Genomic DNA, 23,374 nt, shown 5'->3' on the forward strand with positions numbered 1-23,374 from the left:
ATTAGAATTTGCATTTTGTAATTGGATGGAATATGGCGAATATTATAATCTTTTGTTGTCGTGAAATAAGAAATATGCAATATAAAATATTATTTAGAGATATGCCTAAATTTTATGCCATACTAAGACGGTGGTGGTAAAAATTAAGGTGACAAAAATACAGACAAGAAAAGGATGTTACCTCGTCTCGTTCCTTGTCCCTGGCCTAGCGCGTACTAAAAATCCTTTGTAATTTACAAAATAACCCTTCTTACAATTTACTTGCTTCCCCCAGAAAACAAAAAACAAAACGAAAACAACCCCCCCCCCCCCCCTCTCTCTCACAAAATCTACTCTCTCTCTCCCCAACCGCCTCAACATCTCTTTCGCACTTCCTCTCTCTATACAATCACTCAGTTCTCCTTGCGATGTCGTAGCGCCTCCGTCGCCGGAACTCCCTGCCGACGGCAGAATCTCCGGCCGAATATTCTGGATTTTAGGTTTTCCACATTAGCTTCATTTGATTTGGATTCTCCGTACAATTGGATTCGATCTCCGCTTTGAATTTTTGATAGCAGGATAGAAAATTTTTTTTTCCTTTTTTTTTTTTTGGTCCTAGAAATTAGGTTAGGTTAGGTTAGGATTTTACGTGGTGGATATAAGCTTGTAAAACGACATGGCTGGTGGTCGTCGAAAAGGAGGCAACAAGGCCAAAGCCAAGAGTCAGTTGAGTTTGGGCGATCTTGTTCTTGCCAAAGTCAAGGGCTTTCCCGCTTGGCCTGCCAAGGTCTTTCTCTCTTTCTGTTTCTATTTCAGTTCCTTTTTTTTTCCTTTTTTAATTGCCTTATGATGATATTATTTGATGCTCCTATGTGATACATGCGGCCCTTTTGCCCCATTAGGGTTTTTAGAAAATTAACTTTATTTTACTGTAAGATGGAAGAAGTGGTTAGATGATATCTTTTAGGTCTTGGATTTAAATTTTCAAAGGTGTTATGCTTTTAGTAGGAGTTCTAATGTTAATTTATTGTGGCATTTGTGTGGGGCTTGCTTAATTTACAAATGGATGGTCACTACGTTGATTGGTATGCAATTTATGATGACGTGGCTTTGAAGTTCGTAATGTTGAATTCACAGTGTTTTATGTAAGAGCATTTGGACAGAACCGTAATTCCTAAAGCAGCTGTTAATAAATGTAAACAGATTAACATAATGCATAATGTGGGATTCGTGCACATTAGGCATGCTATATGTTACTTGATTTGGTATAAAGAGATTGATTGAGATTATATTTGTCTCCATTTTGGATATTAGTGTTTCCAACTTCTTCGACTCTTCTTCGGATAGGTGATATGGATACAAATGTTGGGATTTTTTTTATATACATCAGATTTGCTGTAAGTACTAGATTCTAAGTGAAAATCTTTTTTACGGTTTTAAATTGGTCTTCATCTTGGACATGAGACTGTATGCCATTTCAAACTGTTATTTCACAATATTTGTGCATTTTAGGTTTTTGGTTAAATTTTGACATCGATATCACTGTGTCTGAGGTCATTACCTTTTTAATTCACTCTTGTTAAGATATTAAGGTTGCTGAATGATTTGGTAAAATTTTTCAGATTAGTCGACCGGAAGACTGGGATCGAGCTCCAGACCCTAAGAAATATTTTGTTCAATTCTTTGGAACACAAGAAATGTGAGTATTTTTCATTCAATTCTGACATGTTTATTTCTGAATCATTGGTGGCTGAGCATCAGTACAGAGGCTTGATACACAACATGAGCTTTGCAATGGTGTTAAGTTGTTGAAAATATTGATTAGGAGTACGACTTCCCGTTTTAAAACCATGTGAAGTATTTGAATTATTAGTTCATGTGCATATATATCGTTTTTCCACCAATGTTGCTCTAATATTGCCATTAAGTTTCTTCCCCCACCTTTAGTGAAGCACCATTATTTGTATTGAACAGTTGATGCTACATTCTAGCTATATATTCTTTAACTTTCAATCGTAATTGTGGTTGATTTCATCTGATTGTGAATTGTTTTGAGTGTTAATAGCATGGTCCTTTTCAGATTATTTATTTTGTGCTAAATTGTATAAACATTTATGGAAACGGTTAGTACTCATCAGAAACAATAGCACCATTGTAAACTTTGGAGAGAGTTGTAATTATCTTTTGGTGAAAGGACAGTTGGTAGTTCCTGGGGGATTGAATTTCAGTCTTCAGGCTTGGAAATTCAATTTTCCTTGTTTCTTTGTTCTTTTGGCCAGCGGCTTTGTGGGGTGGTGGCATTCTAGGTTTCCGCCTACAAAAATTCTGCAATTAACGTAGTTCAAGGTTTTTCTTCTTTTCTAGGTTCATCATGAGCCTTCCTGCTGGCTTAGTTGGACTTCATCTTATAGCTCCATAAAGGAATATTTAATAAAATTTTCAAACTTGTTTTAAAGTGTGGTGGGGTTTTGGGGCTGCCTATAAATATTGAGCAAGTACTGTACTTGAAGGTTTTTCTTTATTCTTCCCTAGATTCATGGTGTCTTATGAGCTTTTCTTCTGCCTTAGATGGACTTTGGCTAATTGTTTTCAATGTTTTGTGACGTTTTCAATTGTGACCTTTACAATTTTTCTGTTGATGGGTATTACACCATTGCAGACCATGTTCCTGTACAACTAGAACTGATGTAAAAAATATCTTAAAATCGAGAAAAGACACTTACAGTAAAAAGAAAACCTGTACTATGCTGATCTTTGTCGTTAATTTCTTCATTTTTGGTTGTTTGTGATAATATCGCTTTGAGATTAACATCCTTCTTACAACAGGGTGGGGAGGGATTTGGTTTACATTTATGTGCAATGTTGTGCCATGCTCAGTGCTTTTCTTTAATATTATATGTCTATGGATGAACGAGTTTATTGTAGTTTCCTCCTACAACTGGAGATTAGTTAATTGAGTTGCTTGCAGAATGTAGAGATGTCTAGGTTGAATTATTGATATTATTCTTGTCCATTCTCTGATTTAAGAGGTGAAGTGACATTTTTTCTTTTATTTGATGGTTTTGCATTTCCGAAAAGACCAATTTAATGAATGCAGCTTGTGAATGGACTTTGTTTTCTTTAATTTTAATGAAGCTATACTTTTATGTAGTGTCTTTGGTTCCTGTTTAGGTGTCTTGTCTGCTCGTTCTTGCTTGTTCGGAGAGCTTGTGCCCTTTCATTATTCATGTTTGATTTTAATAGAAGTTTAATGTTTATCAGCAAAAAAGAAAAAAAAAATTGTCTCTAGATAGTGCTCTTGATAAAATTTTAGGCACTCTTGTTCTATTGGACTGTTTCTACATATTGTAATTGTTAGTCATGTTTGAAGCGATGGTGTTTTATGTTATTTTGCTACTGAGTTTAACCAGGCAATATTCCATGTTATTTTGCAAGTTTATTTTCTCTCTTGATATTCTATTGCTTATTTTTTTGTTGGTTGTGTTGATTGCTACAACATATTATCTTCTCACTTAGCCCCTTTATTTTCTCATCATCACAGAGCTTTTGTTGCTCCCGTTGACATTCAGGCATTCACCAGTGAGTCAAAGAGTAAATTGTCTGCTCGGTGTCAAGGTAAAACAGTTAAGTACTTTGCCCAAGCTGTGAAGGAAATCTGTGTTGCGTTTGAAGAGTTGCAGAAAAAAAAATCAAGTGAATCAAGACTTGATAATGATAGATCTGCACTTGGCTTTGAGGCTGCATCTGTTGATGGAGAAGATGTTGACTTAAAAGACGGGACATGTGCTGTCATCCCTAATGGAGAAACCAAAACTGAAGATATATGTGACTTTGGTACTAAGTTAGAGCCTTGCTCAAATAGTCTGGGTGAAACTGAAAGTGAAGACATTAAGCGTTCTATTTCATGTCATGCTGATGATATTTTATCCCCAGTTCTGTCATCTGAGAAAAATATGAAAGTATCTAATGGATCACAATCGAAGGATGAGGCTTCTTCTGATAATAAAGAAGATATCAACAAACACCCTGATAAAGGACAGAAGGCATTTCCTAATGGGCACAAGTTAAAGAAAATGGCTTCTGGATCAAAAAAAGCATTTGATGGTTCTGTTGGAGGACAAAAAGGTAACTTGGATGTAACATCATTAAAGGATGATAGTTCTGGTCAATGTGTCAATATCCCTGATTCTGATAAGCAGCATAAAGACATATCAGATGGAAAAATTGCATCTAATGGCAGCATGGCAGAACTTTCACAGGATGGTTTGAAGTCAGATTCAGATATTGGCACTGGGAAAACTAAAGATTTGTTAAGAGCCAAAAGAGGCTTCAAGGGATCAGATGTAGAGGACACCATTGCCAGTTCCAAGGGTGAGGTTTCTGGCAATAAAAAGAGTGCTCAAGCTGGGACCACTGGAAAGCTGAGGTTAGGAACAAATGGAAATTTAAATCCTGTAAAAAAGTCAAAGTGTATAGATTCGAAAGATGTTCCTGCCAAGCTATCTGCCACAAAAAGCACAAAGACTGATCTTTCAAGTTCTAACATTGTTGACTGCAAAATGGTTGAATATTCTGATTCGAAAGACTCCACATCACATGTGAAGAGAGAAATGGTTTTGGCATTGAAAGCCCAATCTGTCAAACGTAATGTTGGACCTGATGGTTCTGGTGATGAAGCTGTGCTGCCCTTAACCAAGCGGCGTAAGCGGGCATTGGAAGCTATGTCTAGTTCTGCTACTCTTAAATCTGACAAGGTAGAAAGAGTTTCTGTCGAAGTTAAGAATGACATGGTTAAACCTCCAGTTCCACTGTTGGCCAAGAGACGGAGAGCGGTTTGCCTATTTGATGACGACGACGATGATGAGCCCAAAACTCCAATTCATGGAGGATCTACCAGAAATTCAAAAGCTCTTCTTCCATCTGATTCTGATACACATCTTCAGAGTTCCGCTAATGCTCAGCAGAGTGATAGTGCTAGAGATTCTACTGGAGTTGAGAATAGCATCAAGAAGGAAACGCCTTCACAATCACTTAATGAGTCTGTGTTACCTGGCCAACTGGTAAGTGGGGAGAGGAGGCCTGCTTCTGATGTTGGTACTGGTGCTGGAAAAGCAGAATCTGAGCAGGTATCATCAAAGGAGGCTAAAGCAATTTTGTTTTCTCCTAAGTCTCCTCATTTGGCTTCTGCAGCAAAAACAGCTGCAGAGCAGCAAAAAGCCTCTAAATCTTTGGTTAATAAAGGTCCCAGCACTGGTTCTCTAAAAAAGGTTCAGGCCATGTCCGGTAAGATTTCTGATTCCATGACCTCTTCCCAAAATCATGTGCCAAGTCAAAGAAATAAGCCGGCTTCTTCTGGAGAAAGACCAAAATCTACTCCCAAAGCAGCTTCCCGTATTAACGACCATGCTGTTTTAGCAGAAACTTCAATGGAGCACAGCTACACGCCAACTGAAATGTATGCAAGATCTCTCTGTTGCTTCTCTTAAAATTGCTTTAGCCTATAACGACCATGCTTGTTATATGTATAATAATTTCTATGTATGTATTTTTGCTTCCCTTTAAATGTACTATAAAGATTTTGAAGATACTTCTGTCTTATTCATCAATCTCAATTGAGAAGGGGTCTTAGGTGTTTTTCTTTTTTTTTTGGGGTGGGGGGGGGGTGGGGGGGGGGGGGAGTGCTTTCATACACATTTTTTTTTTGTTGTATTTCTCTCGACTAGTATAACCTGGGTTTAATTTTGTACGGTTGGTAGCGAGCTTTGAAAGGATGGTTTTTGTGCACTACCTTAGTTCACTTTCGTGTTTTCTTTCCCCTCTTTTTGTTGAATAAAATACTTTTGTTTCTTTTCGAAAGTAGTTTCTTTTTTTTTTAATACGTATTTTTAATTTTCCTAATGCAGATTGGAAGCTAACAGAGAAGTTAGAAGTAGTTCATTGATTGATTCCAAAACTCCGGACTCTGCTGTGTCTTTGAAACATCTTATTGCAGCTGCTCAGGCAAAAAGGAAACAAGCTCACCTGCAACAATTCTCTTTTGGAAATCCTAATGCTGGTTTTACATCTGTTGGTGACGGCCAAGGGGGGAGTCCCAGTCCGTCTGCTTTTCAATCGTTTCTCCCTGGCACTGGCAATATGCTGCATGCAGATACTCAGGGACTGAATAATCGTACTAATTTAGCTTCTCCATCTACTCATGTTAATCAGTCAACAGCCCAACAATTAGATACTGAAGAAGTTGAGGAGAAGAGAGTGAATTCAGGGCACACTGCAGGTGGAGGCTCATTGAGTGGGGGTACTGAGGCAGCTGTTGCTCGTGATGCATTTGAAGGGATGATCGAAACTTTGTCGAGAACTAAAGAAAGTATTGGACGTGCAACCCGTCTGGCCATAGATTGTGCCAAGCATGGTATTTCCAGCGAGGTAGGCTGAATAACATTGTTTATCTTTCAAATTCACTTGTTGCCTTTGAATTAGATTTAGCACAAATGGAGATTTTAGGCTTGGAATAATAATTTTTTGGTCTTGTCTTAAACACTAAATGTTTTTGTTTAGCATTAGTTTGCATGGCATAAAAATTATGTGAGTAACTGCAAAACAATCTGATTTTTTTTTTTTTTTTTTTTTTTGGGTGGGCATCCTAGACTTTTGGATAGGGAATCTAGCTTCCCTTGTGCTTATTCTACCTAAAACTCTATCCAGCTTAGAACTTTTACAGTTTTTATTTATTATTACTGCTATTATTATTATTTTTGTCTCAGGCACTTTTCAGAAAGCCCTTTTCTTACCTAGTGTTGAAAATTTGTTAACTAAGACATCTGTTATTATATCTCAAGAGGGGATCGTTTTTTAAATTAGTTATAATGACTTGGCATCTTGATTACAAGTTAAACATTGGGGAGATTTTAGTTAATTGGGTGTTGAAAGATGAATCAATAAAAGTTTCATCCCATTATAGCTGTCCAGTTTTAAGGCTAGTTTATTGCTGTGGTGATGTTGGCATGAGAATGTTGAAGGGATAGGTAAATGTTGTTTTAGATTGCAAGACCTCATCTGAAGTGTGAGTACATAATGAAGAGCCAGTTACTACATCTAGGAATTTATTTATTTATTTTGGGTGGGGGTTTTTGTTTGGTTTTTTTGTCCTGGAAAGGGGGGGCGGGGTGTGTGTGGAGTGGAATTGTGGAGGTGTCTCCCTTGAACAAGGGTATGCATGCCTCTTGTTCAGTGTGCTTTTAGTTTGTGAGAACAGTGTGTAATAATTATCATGTTGAGCCCGGATGCATGGATGAGAGTTTCGATCACCATCACTAAGTTTCTTATTTGAGTTTAGTTATGAAATAAAATTGTTGAAATTTTAGAATCACTACATAAGGGCTATGCTAAAATTCGAAAAACAAAAAAGAAAAAGGACTATGCCAGCAATAGAAGTTCCCCCCCCCCCCACCCCACCCAACCCAGATCTGCTGTTTCAATTAAATCTGACTGTTAGAATGTAGAATTGTTGTGTTGAAGTTTCCGCTATAGGTATTACGCATTTGGAAGGATTTTTTAACTATATGATTGTATGCAGGTTGTGGAACTACTCATCCAAAAGTTGGAAAGTGAGCCTAGTTTTCATCGTAAAGTGGACCTTTTCTTTCTTGTGGATTCAATCACTCAATGTTCACATAATCAAAAAGGTTTCTTTCTCTCCCCTTCTCTCCTCTCTTTGTGTGTGCATCCAAAGTAAATGCTTTGTAACGTTTCCTCGTGAATAATTTTGTTGACATTACTAATTACTAGACACTGTTCTGGGCAATATTTGTCATTGGCTTTGGTATTAGACTCAGTGATCATGCAGAGTGTAGTGTTATGGTGATTCTGGTAATTGGATGAATGTTATGTGCTTACTGAAAAGCCCTGTTTATCCTTTATTTGTAGTCTTATTTCTTTCTGAATGATGAAATATGATTTACTTTAAATTTTACTACTTAGTCCACTTCTGATGATGTTATTTAGGAGTTGCGGGAGCTTCATACATTCCTACTGTTCAAGCTGCACTACCACGCCTTCTAGGTGCTGCTGCTCCACCTGGCGCTGGGGCTCGTGAAAATCGTCGTCAGTGTCTCAAGGTAGTTTTGGCTCTATTAATTTTTGACACACTATATTTGAAGATGAAGATAGATTGATTTTTGTTGTTTTACAAGGTTTTGCGCCTCTGGCTTGAGAGGAAAATTTTTCCTGACTCTCTATTGCGGCGTTACATGGATGATATTGGAGTTTCAAATGATGAAACATCTTCTGGATTTTCTCTTAGGCGTCCATCTCGATCTGAGCGCGCTATTGATGATCCTATCAGAGAAATGGAAGGCATGCTGGTTGATGAGTACGGCAGGTATAAACCTCTCTTCTCTTTGATTTATATAATTTATTTCATTACTTTTTAATCTATATTGATAGTTGAAGAGAAAATGCTACACCACTCATTTGTTTTTCTGTTTTACAATGGGCTTGCATCTAATTTGCCGCCATATTTGTTTTCTCTTGTCCATTGTATCAGCAATGCTACATTTCAGTTGCCTGGCCTTTTGTCTTCTCATGTATTTGAAGATGATGAAGAAGAAGATCTTCCTAGCATTACATTTAATGAAGATGGTCATGCATCACCAGCAGAGCAAACACGTGCTTCAGGAGAGTCAGACACATGCACAGTTACTCCAAATGATAGGCGTCATTGCATCTTAGAGGATGTGGATGGTGAACTTGAAATGGAAGATGTTTCTGGACACCAAAAGGATGAAAGTGGTTCTTTTGAAACTGATCAAAGGAGTGGCTCAGATAGGATCTTGCATCCAGCTTCAAATAATTATAGTGAGTTGCCCCCTTTACCCGAGGGCTCCCCACCTTTGCCTCCAGAATCTCCTCCTCCACTGCCACCTTTGCCTCCATCACCGCCGCCGCCGCCACCGCCACCGCCACCACCTCCTTCATCTCCTTCACCTCCACCACCTCCGCCTCCACCTCCTGTTTCATCACTGCCACCACCGCCACCTCCTTTGGGACCTCCACCACCATTGGTTTCACAATCATCAGTAGTTCAATCACAGCCCTCGCTAGTGTCTCAACCGGTACCACCTCATTCTTCAGTACAATCTTCACCACAGCTGGCATATCAGCCACCTGTACCTCGTGAATATTGTAACACACCCTGTGTAAGACTTGCATCTGTTTCTTTTCTTGCAAGCGTGTTTGTGTTTCCTTCTTTCTTTATTGCGGTTATTTTTATTATTTACTTTTTCTCATTTAAAATATAAGTGTTGTAACTCTTTATTTGTGCACAGGGTAATCAAATTGTCCAAATGGCTGGAAACACTCTCGGGGGTCATGTTGATGCTGCTGTGAAAAACGAAATGTTTCCGCAGCAATCACCATGCTTTGTACCAACAGGAATGGGCAATTCTCGAGAACCTTCTGGGTTTAATTCTTCAAGGCAGATGGAATGTGGACACAGTGAAATGTATTTAAACCCTCAAGCTTCTCAACCAAACCAACAATTTCAGCAAGGTAACGCGCCTTTTGTGCAAAGACCAATGCATCCTGGCCTAGCACAAGCACCTTCCAATCATTTCTCATTTCCAAAGCCACCAATTCAGCAACACTCTCATCAGCATTACCCCCATCCATATGCATTGCCATCACATCCTGATAGCCAGAGGCGATTTGTCACTGATGAACAGTGGAGGATGTCATCAGGTGAATTCAGCACAGATAGTCAACATGGTGTATGGATGGGCGGAAGGAGGACTCCACCTCAATCAGGCCCTCCATTTGTGCAGGATGGTAAGCAGTTATCATGTACTAGAAGTTAGCATTAACATTAAGTTCGTAGAACTTACAAATTTACGCCAACAGATACCTAGCTGCATTAATATTTCAACCATGAAGTTTTTGCTATTAATATTTCCACAATGACTTGGTATTTCCACTATGACTTTTTGAATTGAAATGCTGTTTTAGTTTAAGTTTATTACCTCTGTTATGCTTTCTCGTTTGTCTGACATTCTTAGGTGGACCATTGAAAAATGTTTCCAATTTTTCATTATTGTTAAATTTCTTTCTTGTTCTGTACAAAGCTGGGGAAGGGGGATATGCTTTTTTTTTTTTTTCGTTTTGGGGGGGGGGGGGGGGGGGGGGGGGTGGTGAAGAGTACGTTTTTGCAAACTTGCTTGTGCAGGCATAGAATGTTATATGGGCCTTTTAATTTATGCATGCTTATGTTGATTCGTCAAATTTTGAGGTCCCAGGCACATTTTTATGTATCTTGTACTTTCCTGCATGTCATGTTTTGTTTATTTATTGAAGATTGTGTTACATTTTTGCCACAGCTGGTTATTTTCGGCCCCCTGTTGACAGACAGCCCACTAATAATATGGGTTTTCAGACCAATAATTTGCCAACGCCTCAAATTCCAGGTGACTCATCTTTTAGAGAGGCTTAACTTATTTGTTTTGGTTAAGTGAGTGAGCTAAAATTTGAGCTTCTGTACAATCTAAGTGTGACTTAATGGTTGTAATATTCCAGGTCATGGTGTTTCCCAGATGTTGCCATGCAGACCGGACATGTCCGCGCTTAATTGTTGGAGACCAGGTTAGGGCTAAGCCTGAAGCATCATCAACTGCTTAGGGTATGTTCTGATTCTGTACTTCTAATGCCTGTTCTCCAAATACTTGAATTTGAGTTCTAATATTGAATATTTGCAGAGCATATACTTTCACTGCTGCTTTGGCTGAGCTAAATATATGCATCCCCTCTCTTTCCCCCTTTCTCTGACAATCACTTTATCCTTTGTCTGTTACAATTTTCAGTTTGGTGGGCTGTGAAACAATTTACGAATTACATTATACTCTACAACACAAGAAGGTTCATATCATGGAAAAACAACAAGTACCCTTGAAGGCAGTGTTTGACTTGTGGAGACTCTTGGCAGGACTGTGTATATTGTAATTTTTCCTGACAAATGTATCCTGGGAACATTTGCTTCCAAGTGTAGGCCCATGTTTCTGACTTGGTTAGTACACCTGTTTCTTAACTCCTGTAATTATACTGAATATCCTACATAAGAAATTTGTTCTCGTCAAATAACAAAGAAATTGAATTTTGGTGAATTTAGTGATATACCTATTATGCATTAATTTGCCTCTGGGTTTCTTATTAGCTTATTTCTTGTAATGTGCTTACTTAGAATCAGAATAGGATGATTGCATGGACTTTTTTGCCCATTTTGCTTCCCTTGCGAATTGTACATGACTAGATTATCAATGCATACACTGTATGATGGCTTTTTTTTTTGTTTAAGATGACAGTTCTCATCAAATCTTTAGGGCTTGATTGGTGCTGGAAAATCTTTTGAGATACCATTTCACACTGTAATTGAAAAACAGATTGGGATTTTTTGAGGATTAGTTGAATAGTTTTTGGCAGTGAAGGTATGTGAAATAAAAAGGGCTATTTGAATAGTTTATATAACTGGTTTAGTTTTACTGGTTTGACAGAAATTATTTGCTTGCAAAAGAGAAGAAAGAAGAATAATAGGTGATAGTGAAATAAGAACAAGAGGATGGAGATCGATGAAGAGCACGTGTGAACTTGTCATCAAACAAATCTCCAGCGGTTATTGTAATTATTTGCTTTTATCACCAATGGAATGTTGCAACTTTATTACTTCCACAACCACCTAGCACCAACCCATCTACCCACAGGTGAACCCAAAAAAAGAAAACCCTAATGAAAAGAATTTGAGAAAAAGAAAAATCCCTGATCTCTTACTTCTAAAAGCTTTAAAACAGGTCAGCTTTAGAGGTCTATCAATGCTCAAACATTTTCTTTCCTCTCATTGAGTAGACATATTCTTTTTTCACCAAGTCATTAAACTTTCGAGTACAATGGAGTTGTCCTTAGCATATGTTAATTGAGTAGACATAGAGGACGTTTTAAAAGATAATAGAAAGAGGAAAAGGTGGAAGTAAAGGGATGCGGATGAGGATACCCAAGTGAAAAATATTTATCAATTTTCTATGCTATATTAATTTGTCTCCATCTTTGACTTCTAAAATAAATGTGAAAATGGAGAAAAAATAAAAATAACAGATAAAATATCTCAAAGTTCAAGGCCTTAACAGATTGACTACCAAACATATTTGTCCTCTGTCACAATGGCTTCTCTACTTGCATTAAGCCATAAGGTAGCCATGAAGTTTTTATTTTCACTATCAAGGCCATTGTTATGGCGTCATCCATTTCAAAATTTTGGGTAGTCTTCCATTATTGTTAATGGTTGAAGAGACTTACAGATTTCAGAAGCTTGGAGACATTTTCTTTCACACAGACACTACAGTTACATGCTTGGGATATATATTTTGAATTCTGAGTGATTTTGTCACCTATAATTACTTGCCATGTATTAGGTGTTGGTTTAGTGTACCATCACTCTTTCTTTCACCAGGTGGAAGCTGTTAGAAAAGCTGTTTGAGTGATGGTTTATGGTCTACTCTGAGATTGGGAATGTTTGATTCTATAATTCCTCTTTGGTTGATACACTAGTTTATTTCCATGCATACTCGTGAACCACAAATTTTGTTTTGTGAACTGTAGAGCTTTTCTCAGTTAATTTTGATTTTTTTTTTGGGGCCCCCCCGGGGGGGGGGGGGGGGGGGTTTGGAAATAATTTCTTTCTTTGCATCTCTCAACTCTCAACAAATTAAATTTTGGACTGCTTAACAATAAGGTTTTTCCTTTTTATTTTAATTTATTATTTTAGTTAATTTATTTGGCATCCTTTCACTCTTTGTGGGGACTTAATTCTATTATAGGATAATTGAGATTACCTTAGAATTAGCACCATGGTCATGTATGGATCTGGGAAACTTCATCAAGATATTCAACCCGATAGTGTTATGGGTTCAAAGCCACAGGAAAAGTTATCTAATGCCTTTTTCTTCATCAAATTAGTATTGGGAGCAGTTTCCTACATAGTTGTTAGCATTAACAATGTGAGATTTGTTATCTAGAATTATTCGATTTGAGATCACTCTAGTTTTAATTGATCCTATGGAGGTTTCAGTTTCCGTTTTGGCTACCTTGATGTTGGTGAAGGGTTAATTAACCATTGCTGTTTGGAACAGAAGCATGAAATGGTTGATTCTGTTTGGGCTTACTATTCACTGAAGTATATGGTTTGTTCATTGTTGGTATTTGGTGTGCAGTGGTATGGTTACTTATTTTAAATTTTGGTGCATATATGCCTTCACAGTTGGTAAACTGGTATAATTCATGGCCTTTGCTGGGAAAAATGGCATTCTTTAGAAATTAGTAATCATGATGCTATTCATGTTCTTATGTTCTCTGATCCATATTATTAAGGGTACCACCTCACTCCTTTCAACAATGCTCTTTCCCAAATTGGGTCTTGCTACATGAATCCTTTTTATGCATCATATAATTTATAAGTTTATCAGTGGGTGCTGAGAGCTCAACAACAATGCGTATTAGTTTGTGTTTTTGAATTAAATTTTTTTAGCATGTGTGTTTACAACTTGCTTAAAAATGGAAAATGGTGACTTTTTCTGCAGTAGTTACTTTATCTGAACCAGGTTCTCTAAGTTAGTAGGCTCCTAAGGCCACTCATAGCGCCCCCGTCGCGCCGTAAGCAGACATTGGTGATTCTAAAGACCAAGACCAAACAGGCCGGCCGGGAATGGCTCCTATGCCTTGCTTGCCAGCGCAAATGATTCAACCTTCTCATTCTTGACCTTTTTTTTCCTTCTTTTTTCTTTTTTGCCTTTTTTTTTTAGGCTTGCCAATTTCTTATGAGTCAGTTGATCATGGACTACCTCTATGGTTATTTTCCCTGAGGTCTTCTCTTTGTGGCATTAATCCTTCTATTAATTGGCTTCATTTGCTAATTCCAAAATTCTCTTAGCTTTTTTGTGGCAGTAAAACTGATGTACTATAATATTTGCTAGTATCTACTTTGCTTGTATAAAATCTTATATTTATAGCATACAGGCTGACTTGAAGTGAAAAAATGTACTTCCTGTTAAAGTTTTGAACAAATAAACTAGTCTTGTACCATAAATCTGATTGGGTGTTAGTAGGTCTTACCATCCGAGGTATTTGTCTGTTGGCTCAACTTCCGTATACTTATTAATTAATTTTGGCCTTTTTTTGAAAATTAGTGTTGTTGGTCAAGAAAAAAAAAGCTGTCTCCATTTGTTTGATTCTAAAACAGGAGTCATTGACCCTTAAAGATACAGACCCATTTGCCTATTCACCAGCCTTTACAAAATAATTACAAAGGTGTTTTCCTTGAGGCGTTAGTCTTCGGGTTCATGTTATAACAAATGAAAGAGTACTTTGGGTACAATAGGCAAATTCTTGATGCGGTGTTAATAGCCAATGAAATTCTTGAAGACAAAAGAAATGCTAAGGAGGTAATGATATTCAAAATTGATGTTGAGAAAGATTATAATTATTTTGTTCAGGAATCTTTGTGTCCTCTGTTGGAGGTTAAAATTTGTCTGAAGATGGAGAAAATGGATCTAGAGCTGTCAAATCTTCTAACTGATCCCTCCTTTTAAATGTAAACCCAAAGGTAGTGGGTGCAGCTGCTTTGTCAGATGGCCTCAAGAGGATCGATGCAAGGGAATCCTTTTTCTCCATTTTCTGTTTACTTGTGATGGATGCTTTAAGTACGCTTGTGAGCATAAGTCAGGAAGTTAAACTTCATAGATGGGTTTTCTAAAGGGAAAGGTAATAAATAGCTCTCTTATCTCCTGTAGATCGCTTTTGTTGGATATCTTTGTGATCATTAAGGTGATTCCCTCTTTTTTCTTTTTCTTTCTTTAAATTTTTTTTAAGTTGTCCATTGGAAAATTTTCCCATTTCCCTACATGTGAAGAAAGCAAGGGTGGTCTGGAGCTGTGCAATTATGACCTTTTTCGGGTTATAATAAGAGTCTTTTATGACTACATACTGCATAGTCCACTTCTCTTGTGGATACAGTTGAATTTAGGGTTTCCTTCTGGGCTTTAGTGGATTTCCTTTCTTTTCTTTCATTCACAGTTGGGGAGCCACAATTTTGTAACTCTTCTCAATCTTTTCTGTTTGTCTGTCTTTTTGGGTTTGTTTTCTCTCCTTTCCTATGGAGATCTTTGGTGATTCATTACGGAACTAGCTTGCTTTTCTTTTTCTCATTCTCTTTGCTTGGTGATATAGACTGACCTCGTGATGCTACTTACTGCCCTCTGTTCTTGTTCTCGTTTGTATGATAACTTGAGTTATTTTTGGTGGCGCTGTTATCTTGGGTTTGTTTCGCCGCAGTTCTATAGGGTTGAATAAATGTTTGATATATTTTTTTATATAATTGCTATGCTTAGCGTGCGACTTGTCCTTTTTTTTCAGGGTGAGGATTCAAAAAAATGGACTTTCCTGTAGTATGAACTAATAACTGTAGCATCTCTTTTCTTATTGAAGATTTTTGGGGATTCATTTTTGTAACTTGTTTCTTTTTCTCTTTTCTATTTGCTTGGTACCATCCACATTTTTTATTTTTTATATATTCTTTTTTGTAAGCCTGTGAACATGTATTATTTCTTTTCCCCAATTTTGGGGTTACCCCAAAGAAAGATGGTACACGTGATACAACGTGTTTGGAAAGGAGAAGTTAAGAATTCTGTGTAATAAAGATTGTCATCCACTTGTTCAAAATGCAATAAGCTTGATCTCTTATGGTGACATGGATATGGAATTAAAGTTTGAATGGTGTGACTTCTTTCTGATCTTAGTTTTGCCGAGATAACTTATAATTTACTGGTGATTTTGGTGTTCGTTTAATAACATGCATAATGCCATTACATGCAACGGCATTTTTTTTTTTGGTGCTTCCAATTCTAATGTTTTAATGGATTGCGGAATTGGGAAAGGAGAAACGTATGTATAAATGATATTATGAGCTCAGTAAAAAGTTTTACTTATTCTGGCCTTGAAAATAGGGCCAGATGGCTTCAGCTAGGCCATGGTTTTGGGAGATTGTCTAATGTAGAAAATCTCCCAAAAGTTCATGTTCTGATCCTGTGTTTCTATAAATTTTAAATATTGTTGTTCTGTTTGTCAAAAATTTTTAACCTATCAAATCTTTCTATAATGATGCCCTGTGAATTTTTCTTAATGCAAACTTACGGTGTGCAAATCCTTCCCATGGGTGGAAAATTAGGATTGACAAGAAAGGTGGTAGTATCACAAATCTCAATCAAAAAAATCGTGTGATACATATATGGTCCTATTATGTGGTTTACTTTATTTAAGATGTGGTAATACATTTTGAGACATTTTTTAGTCTGATTATTTCATTCTTAACACGTTAGTCCTATACTGCATTGGGAATCGTTTGATCACTGCAAGACTGAGAGAAAGGTTGTACAGGAATGTGAACCTTTATTTGGGCTAGTTGGAATGGTGTTTAAGAGTGTATATCCTTGTTGGACAGCTATTTGGTCCGGCAGACTTAAAAGCAAAACATTATTTTCCCAGGAAACTAGAACTTTTGGTTTGCCAGTAGGGCTACCCTATTTGTTTATTTTTTCAGTTTTTCCTTAGGTTTAATACCTTTTGTGCTAAATTTCTTGCAAAGAAAATTGAAGGAAAGTTGTTATTGGATGACTTCTTGATGCAGTTAATATTTGTGTTTGAGACCATACTAAGTTGCAAATTCTTGCACTTGTTTGACTAGATAGGCTTGACGTGATTGTGTGAGAAGAGTTAAAAAGTAGCTTGTAGAATTAATTCTGATTTGTGAAACATGAAGAGGATTGATTGAGCTTTTGGTGGGATTGAGAGAGCTTTGCCTGAACTGAATCGTTGGTGTGTTTTGCTCCTCCTCTTCCAACCTGGCCGCAAGTGCTTTGAATCTCTGACTCTTGGTTGAAAGGCAAGGGTCATAAATTCAACCAGCCTTTTAGTTGGAAACAATTTTTTTAACCACTTCCTTTGAATTTCTAGATTTTAGCACGTGGTCATTTATTTTTATGTCTATCTCAAGTAATTTTCTAGCAACCCTTCCTCATAAAAACTTCTGTATGTGGTTTGCACCCTCTTTAATACAACTAAAAGGAAATTTTTTCTTTTGCTTTTTGCATTTTGATATTATATACAAGATGTTTCCCTAGTTTTCAGTGAACAGTCTGTGCACAGTTTATTATTTATTTAATTATTTAGTCTTCTTTTTATCTAATAATAGACAATAGAAATTCAATTAGTGAAGATGTTGCCTAGTATGGTGTAGTCACTAATGATTAAGACTAACAAAGTGGGGTGTGCGCGCCGCCAGGAATCTTCGAAGTAGTTGTAAATTGGTAGATTCCTCCCTGAGTGGATTTTATTTCAGAGTCTAAAATTGGAGCAATATGGTGGACCTTTTTGTTTCCTGGACTTTATTGCACTTTGTTTTTGAAACTTTTATCTCCTTTCCTCATTGATTTTTTACTTTTAAGCATACTTCCTCACCTGTGAAAATTTGTTGCATTAAATGAAATGTCCTTTGCAGCAGAAAAACTCAGATGATTCTTTTAGCAACTTGACAGTATTTCCTGAATGAGCTTTTTATTTTTCCTTAAGAGGCTGCTTTTTGCTATTTCCCTCTTCCTATTCTTCTCCTATTTCTATCTTTTGTTTTTATATTTGTAATTGCATATTTAAACAACTAAGTTTTTGAAAATGTAATAATGTCCATCTTGTAAGTGAAACTTCGTTCCAATATAATGTTTTTTTTCTGCGTTTAGTGTTTTGTTATCTATTGGGACCCTGAATGTGACATCTGTGTTGCTCTGTTAGCACTATGGATGAACTCTAAAAGATGACTGTACTTTGTTGCAAAAGGCAGCCTCCTGTTGGGATTTGCATTAGTTTCTATCTTATTTCAAATTGTTGAAACATATTAGTAGGGAAAAAGGAAGTAGAAAAATGTTAGTTGAAGCCTATCATGTATATGATTGTTCTCTCATTTGTTAATTGAAAAATCATTTATAGAACATGAGGTGGCTGAACATGATATTATTGCAGGTTTTGGCAAATTGTAAAAGACATGCCTTAGACGATGGTGTTTAATTTTGGTTTCTTGCTGAAGAGCGAGGATAAAATTTCCCAGCAGACAAAATAGGAAGAGTATGTGTTGCTGAACATGACTTGATAAGGTAAATATTTGATATGGAATGTTTTGCTGAGGCGATGATCATACATATACTCTAAATAGTAAGTTCTGTTGAAGAGTTTGTCTCAAAAGTAAAAAGGTAGTTGCTCTGAAATATGTTCATTTCTGTGAATAATTTTTTTTCCTTATAATAGATGACAAATTAACTTTATTGTTTTTGTGGGATCCTGAAGTATATTCCTTTTCACAAAATAATGTGCACTAGTGTAGCATGTATGTGATACTTACATAAAGTTTCAGATTTTTGGAGATGTATATACCATTTATGAAATAGGATATATGCTATTAAGCTTATGAATTTTTGGATTTGCAGTTCATATCTTAAGATTTATTTTCATATTCTGGTTTATTGGTTGGCTAGATATGATTTACTGTTATGTTTTAAAATTCTTAACCTGGAAAGTTACAATATGGGTTCAATTTCAGTTTTTCGTTAATTTTTTTAATGGAGTTCGAGAAGTATGAACATTCTGTACTCCTTATATCCGTTGATAAATTTAGAACTGTCTAGTAGGGTGGTATTTTTGGAATAAATTCTCTGATGGATCTGATGGAGTATGAAACCATTTAAATTTCTACAGTGTCAAAGTTTGGTCCATGAAATTTAACTAATGTTGGGATATGTTCATCAAAGCTTGTCCTCAACTTCTTTTATTTTTGGAATCTGTTGTGAACTCAGCTCGTTAGAAGGTTGTTAAAATTGGCTGAAAGTTTTAATTTGCATGAAATTTATGCAATCAATGGAGATCTGTTGTTTGGAAAGAAGGATCAAGTTATCCGTAAGTTTCCAAGGTTTCTGCTTAATGATGCAGAAACCTACTGGTTTGGTAGAGTTAATTTGTAGCGTCATGAACTAAATAAAACCTGGTGAAATTCAATTCGATACCTGCATACTTTTCTGCAGTGAATCATTCTATGAAGGAATGGATCTTGGTGCTTCGATTCTGCATGGTTCAGAGGATTTTGAAAGTCAGTGATGCCTTTTCTCTGCCTTTTCTCTTCTCTCTCAAGGAAATCTTTTTCGTTTGTGAATGTTTACACAACTGTTAGTTGATTAGTAAACTTATTCTGCGGTAAAATAAAGGAAGGCTGAATTTCTTTTTCAAGATTAATTCTTGTAATGAGCTAAGAGGAAGGATGCTCAAATTTCTTCTCAGAACCAAACTATTGACCCATCAGATTTTTCTTTCACTTGACATCTTAACAATGAATTACTGTACATGTAACAGTATAGCATGGCAGTATGCCATTGTAATAAGACAAACAAAATCACCAGTAATCATTTTCAATTCAAGATATTATTGTAATTGAAAAATGGTTGCAACTTGTAAGAGATTGAGATGAAACATTCATATGTGCCTGGGTAACCTACTGTACTTTTGACTCTTCTCTGTCTGTTCATTTCTATTTACCTCTTATGAGCTATCAAATTAAGGCCTGATAAAATAAAGAACAAATTAATCGGTATATATGAGCAGAAACTTAGCTAATCCAGTGCAGCTTTGTTTTTCCATCTGGATATTGGTTTTGGCAATCCATGCCAGATGGGGGACGGACTACTGGCATCCTGGTCCTCGAAACTTGGTGTGCTTGATGACTTCCTAACCCCAGAAATTCGATCACTCAGAAAAAGACCCCCTACAACAAATTGTACAGTGTTAAACTCGCATCCTTGGGTATCTGCTCCAACTGCAGTACGACTTGCTGCTGCAGGTCTCAGGGCCAAGCCCTTTCCTGTAATAGCTGGAACTCCACCTGTGTTACTGTTGTCCTCTTTCAACAGCATTTCTGGTACACTGGTACTAGAGTCATCTTCAGATTTTTGGCGCCTCCTAACTAGTTTGTCTTTCCATTCACCAGATTCACTTTCTCTTTCTCTGAAATCTGAAGAGATAATGTTATCTGGCTCTTTGCTATTGTCAGCCTGCAGAAAATTAGCTAAGCTTCTTGTTTTTCGTTGGCTGTCCTTGTACAGATGGGATGGTTTAAGTAATGGACAATCTTCTGAACATTGTGCTTCTCTTTTCCTAAAGACGGCCATTTCACAACCTTCAGATGGCGGCCGTTGATCTGTTGGCTTAAGTCCATAGTAACCTTGTAAAGAGTTCATGGCTGGTGAGACCTTCCATTGGGGCTTCGACTTCAATCTCAGAGACCGGAAGGAATCAAATAAATCATGTTGAACATGGTGGTCTGGGGTCCGTTCATGATTGGCCTGCCTGCAGAATGTTTCAGTTTTGAAAAGTCACTGGAGGGAAATCAATCAAGGTGTCAAAAGTAAAATCTATGGAATGTTTGGAAAAGCAAAGTCCCAACAAAGCATGCTACCAAGTATTGTGATGTACTTTGAAAAAATCGGCTTTACAATAATTATTATAATGCATAATGAATCCAAGAAGCAATTATGTTCACCACTAACATATGTTAAAACTAGTGCTACATGTTTGGTGTATTATCTTTTACTACACTATTTGAAACAAAGACACGTGAAGGATACTGTTCGTGAGAACTAGCATGAATGCGCACTTTTCCTCAAAATAAAGGAAAATAAGAAAAGAAAGTTCACATAATGAGGAAAATGTGCAGTTTAAAATTGAGTCATCAAAATAATGAGGGGGGAAAAAATAAATGAACATTATAATGCACCTCTGCCCCCTAATGCTGCTCATCATTAATGCAGTTTCATCATCCTCACCAACATAACTTCTACTGTAACAGGAACAACATTTAATCAAAGCAACTTCTCGACCATGACACACCACCCTGCCACTGTCAAACACCAAAGCCCTCGATATCACATTAACAATTAAGATCCATGTCGGTAAAATCACAAATAAACTCCAACTTCATTTTGTCAGTTACCCTCCTACTAACACCATCTCCTTGTGTAATTATTGCCAGAGCGGCAGCACTATCAATGCCATAATGCTTCTTTAGCTGTCTTGGTCCTCAGGACATATGATAACTAATATCACTATGAAACATACATCAAAGCACATCCAATTCCAAATCAACCCTAGAGGCGTCAAACTTGACTATGTTTGACTCATTATAATGGGATTAATTTTTTTTTTTCCCAATTTTTACTCCTTGCTCCACAGCCTGCATGATACGATTCACCTCTTTGTGCCATCAAACACTGCCAACATTTTGAGTGAGCAGGACTAGATCTCAGACGTTATTTATAAGCACAAACTAGATGATGCTTACTTCTATCTTTTTTTTTTCGATTATATGAGACTATTGCTCAGATTACAACTCATATTTTATGAGATTAGTACACTGATATTTATAATCAGACAATTACTGGGCCTAATTTACAAATCTTATATACCACAGTCCAAATTTTTACCCTCTTTAATATTTGAGGGACGTCCACTCCACTCAAATTTTGAAAGGGAGAAGACTGTCTTTACTCAAATTGAGGAAGGAAATTAAACATTGTAGGGGATCGAACCCATGACCTCACAATTGTGAGGTTTGGGTTCTAACCACTAGGCTTTGGCCTAGTGGCTGGTGCTTACTTCTATCTACTCCAATAGGTAATGGGAAAATAAGCAGTCTTATACAAACCACATCCATGCAGGTAAAAAGGAAAAAATATCATATGAAATTATACAAGCATGAAGTAATTAATTTCAAAGCATGTCAGCTCGTGTAAATAACTTGAAGAAAAAGGTGAATGAAGAGCAGCAGTGATGGGAAAGACTTTTATCATATTCTTGAATCTTCAAACAACTAATAATCCCATTCATTTGCCTAAAAGCTTTAAGAGTCTGTTTGGGATTGAAGTGTTGTACCTTTTAAACTACAGCTGCCGTGAAAAAAAAATTATAATTATGAAATAAAAGTTAATGGTATATAGTAAATATAATTTTTTAATAATAATTTTGACAAAATTATTGAAGATATAATATATTTTTCATCATACAAGTGAAAAATCATATTAAGATAGCTTCCAAACTACAACAGCTAATGTTTATCAAACACTCTAATGCTGTAACTTTTAAACTACAGCTGCCCAACCTCAATCCTAAATGCACCATAAGTCTTCAACTGCGCTCTAGGACCAATTAATGCAACACTGATAATCAGATTCTAGAAAAAAATGAACAAACAGCGATCAATTTTAGCAACAATTAGCAACAATCGTAACAAAGACATTCCAACGAAGTTGATGACTTTTCCCCATAAGCAGTTGTTATTCAATTAAGAGAGAAAAGAAAACAAAAAGTACCCTCTAGTTTCATAACCATTTGACAAACAAGGCGAAGGAGGATGCTTCCCAGGTAGCGGAATCTGAAGGGTCTTTAGAGCAAACATTTGAAGGTCAGTAGACAGCCCATTCAGCTTCCTAATATCAGCCACCTAAATAATAATAATAATAATAGAAACTCTCATTGGCGTTTAAATATTAAAAAAAAAAAATCTCTTAAAGGCTCTCAATGCGCCATAATTTCTGTATACCCAAAACAGTCAGCAATTTACAATTATATGAAAAACAAATAAACAAATAAATCGAAATTTTAAACAATTTTGGTATATGATGATGAATGCGATACTGGAAAAAGAGAGAGAAATTGAAATTACATCAACACCATACTTGATGGCGATGCCGGCAAGAGTGTCCAATTTAGAAACTTGATGCTCTATAATACCCCTTCTCCCCAAATCTTCATAAACAAAATGCCCTTTTGAATTTGAATTTAAAATATCTGAATTCGACCGCTTCCTCTTCTCCATCCAATACACAAACAATAATAATGAACAATCCTATACCATCAGCACAATTTTACCCATCAACTTAAGTTAAAAAAAAAAAAAAAATCTTTCGGCCTGAAACAAAGAAACAAAAAGCCTGCATCTAAGGGCTTAGCGGTGGCGATTATCGTGTTCGGGTGGGAAGATAAAAAAAAAAAAAAAAGCAGTCTTTCGACGTTGTAATTTAATGTTTCCGTTTTTTCGGGAACCCCTTTCTCCCTCCCTGTTCGGGAAGACAGGAACTCCCTTCTAAATATTATTTTATTATTATTCTATTAAGTTTTCACTTTTACCATTTTTATATTATATTAATTTAATAGTGTCCTATCAAAAAAAAAAAAATTTTAATAGTGGCTTTTTTCCTATTATTGTATTTATTTAATTTAATAT

General features: G+C 36.5%; 2 protein-coding genes across 7 annotated transcripts; one reads left to right on the forward strand and one right to left on the reverse strand.

The window, feature by feature from the left end:
• Positions 1–294: 294 nt before the first annotated feature.
• Positions 295–19,611, forward strand: LOC102606667 (ENHANCER OF AG-4 protein 2). 3 transcript variants are annotated; one of them, XR_371232.3, is made up of 14 exons: positions 295–766; positions 1,602–1,678; positions 3,521–5,434; positions 5,883–6,402; positions 7,553–7,661; positions 7,981–8,093; positions 8,169–8,356; positions 8,522–9,173; positions 9,303–9,801; positions 10,347–10,433; positions 10,543–10,645; positions 10,827–11,029; positions 18,076–18,206; positions 19,128–19,611. XR_371232.3 is itself a non-coding variant. In XM_006484470.4 (12 exons), exons 1-11 carry the CDS (start codon positions 656–658, stop codon positions 10,611–10,613), a joined length of 4,341 nt encoding a protein of 1,446 aa, XP_006484533.1. In that variant the 5' UTR covers positions 295–655; the 3' UTR covers positions 10,614–10,645; positions 10,827–11,153. The 3 variants fall into 3 exon arrangements, 1 of the variants encoding a protein (XP_006484533.1); XR_001508692.3 differs by lacking the exon at positions 19,128–19,611 and having other exon boundaries at positions 18,076–18,521; XM_006484470.4 differs by lacking the exons at positions 18,076–18,206; positions 19,128–19,611 and having other exon boundaries at positions 10,827–11,153.
• Positions 19,503–23,254, reverse strand: LOC102631269 (uncharacterized). 4 transcript variants are annotated; one of them, XM_025101086.2, is made up of 3 exons: positions 22,814–23,254; positions 22,461–22,531; positions 19,503–20,442 (listed from the first exon to the last, which is right to left on the reverse strand). In XM_025101086.2, exons 1-3 carry the CDS (start codon positions 22,964–22,966, stop codon positions 19,710–19,712), a joined length of 957 nt encoding a protein of 318 aa, XP_024956854.1. In that variant the 5' UTR covers positions 22,967–23,254; the 3' UTR covers positions 19,503–19,709. The 4 variants fall into 4 exon arrangements, with proteins under 4 accessions (XP_024956854.1, XP_015387536.1, XP_015387539.1 ...); XM_015532050.3 differs by having other exon boundaries at positions 22,461–22,591; positions 22,814–23,253; XM_015532053.3 differs by having other exon boundaries at positions 22,461–22,591; positions 22,827–22,975.
• Between the last annotated feature and the right edge of the window lie 120 nt (positions 23,255–23,374).

This window comes from Citrus sinensis, chromosome 4, assembly GCF_022201045.2.
Source record: "Citrus sinensis cultivar Valencia sweet orange chromosome 4, DVS_A1.0, whole genome shotgun sequence".
NCBI lineage: Eukaryota > Viridiplantae > Streptophyta > Magnoliopsida > Sapindales > Rutaceae > Citrus > Citrus sinensis.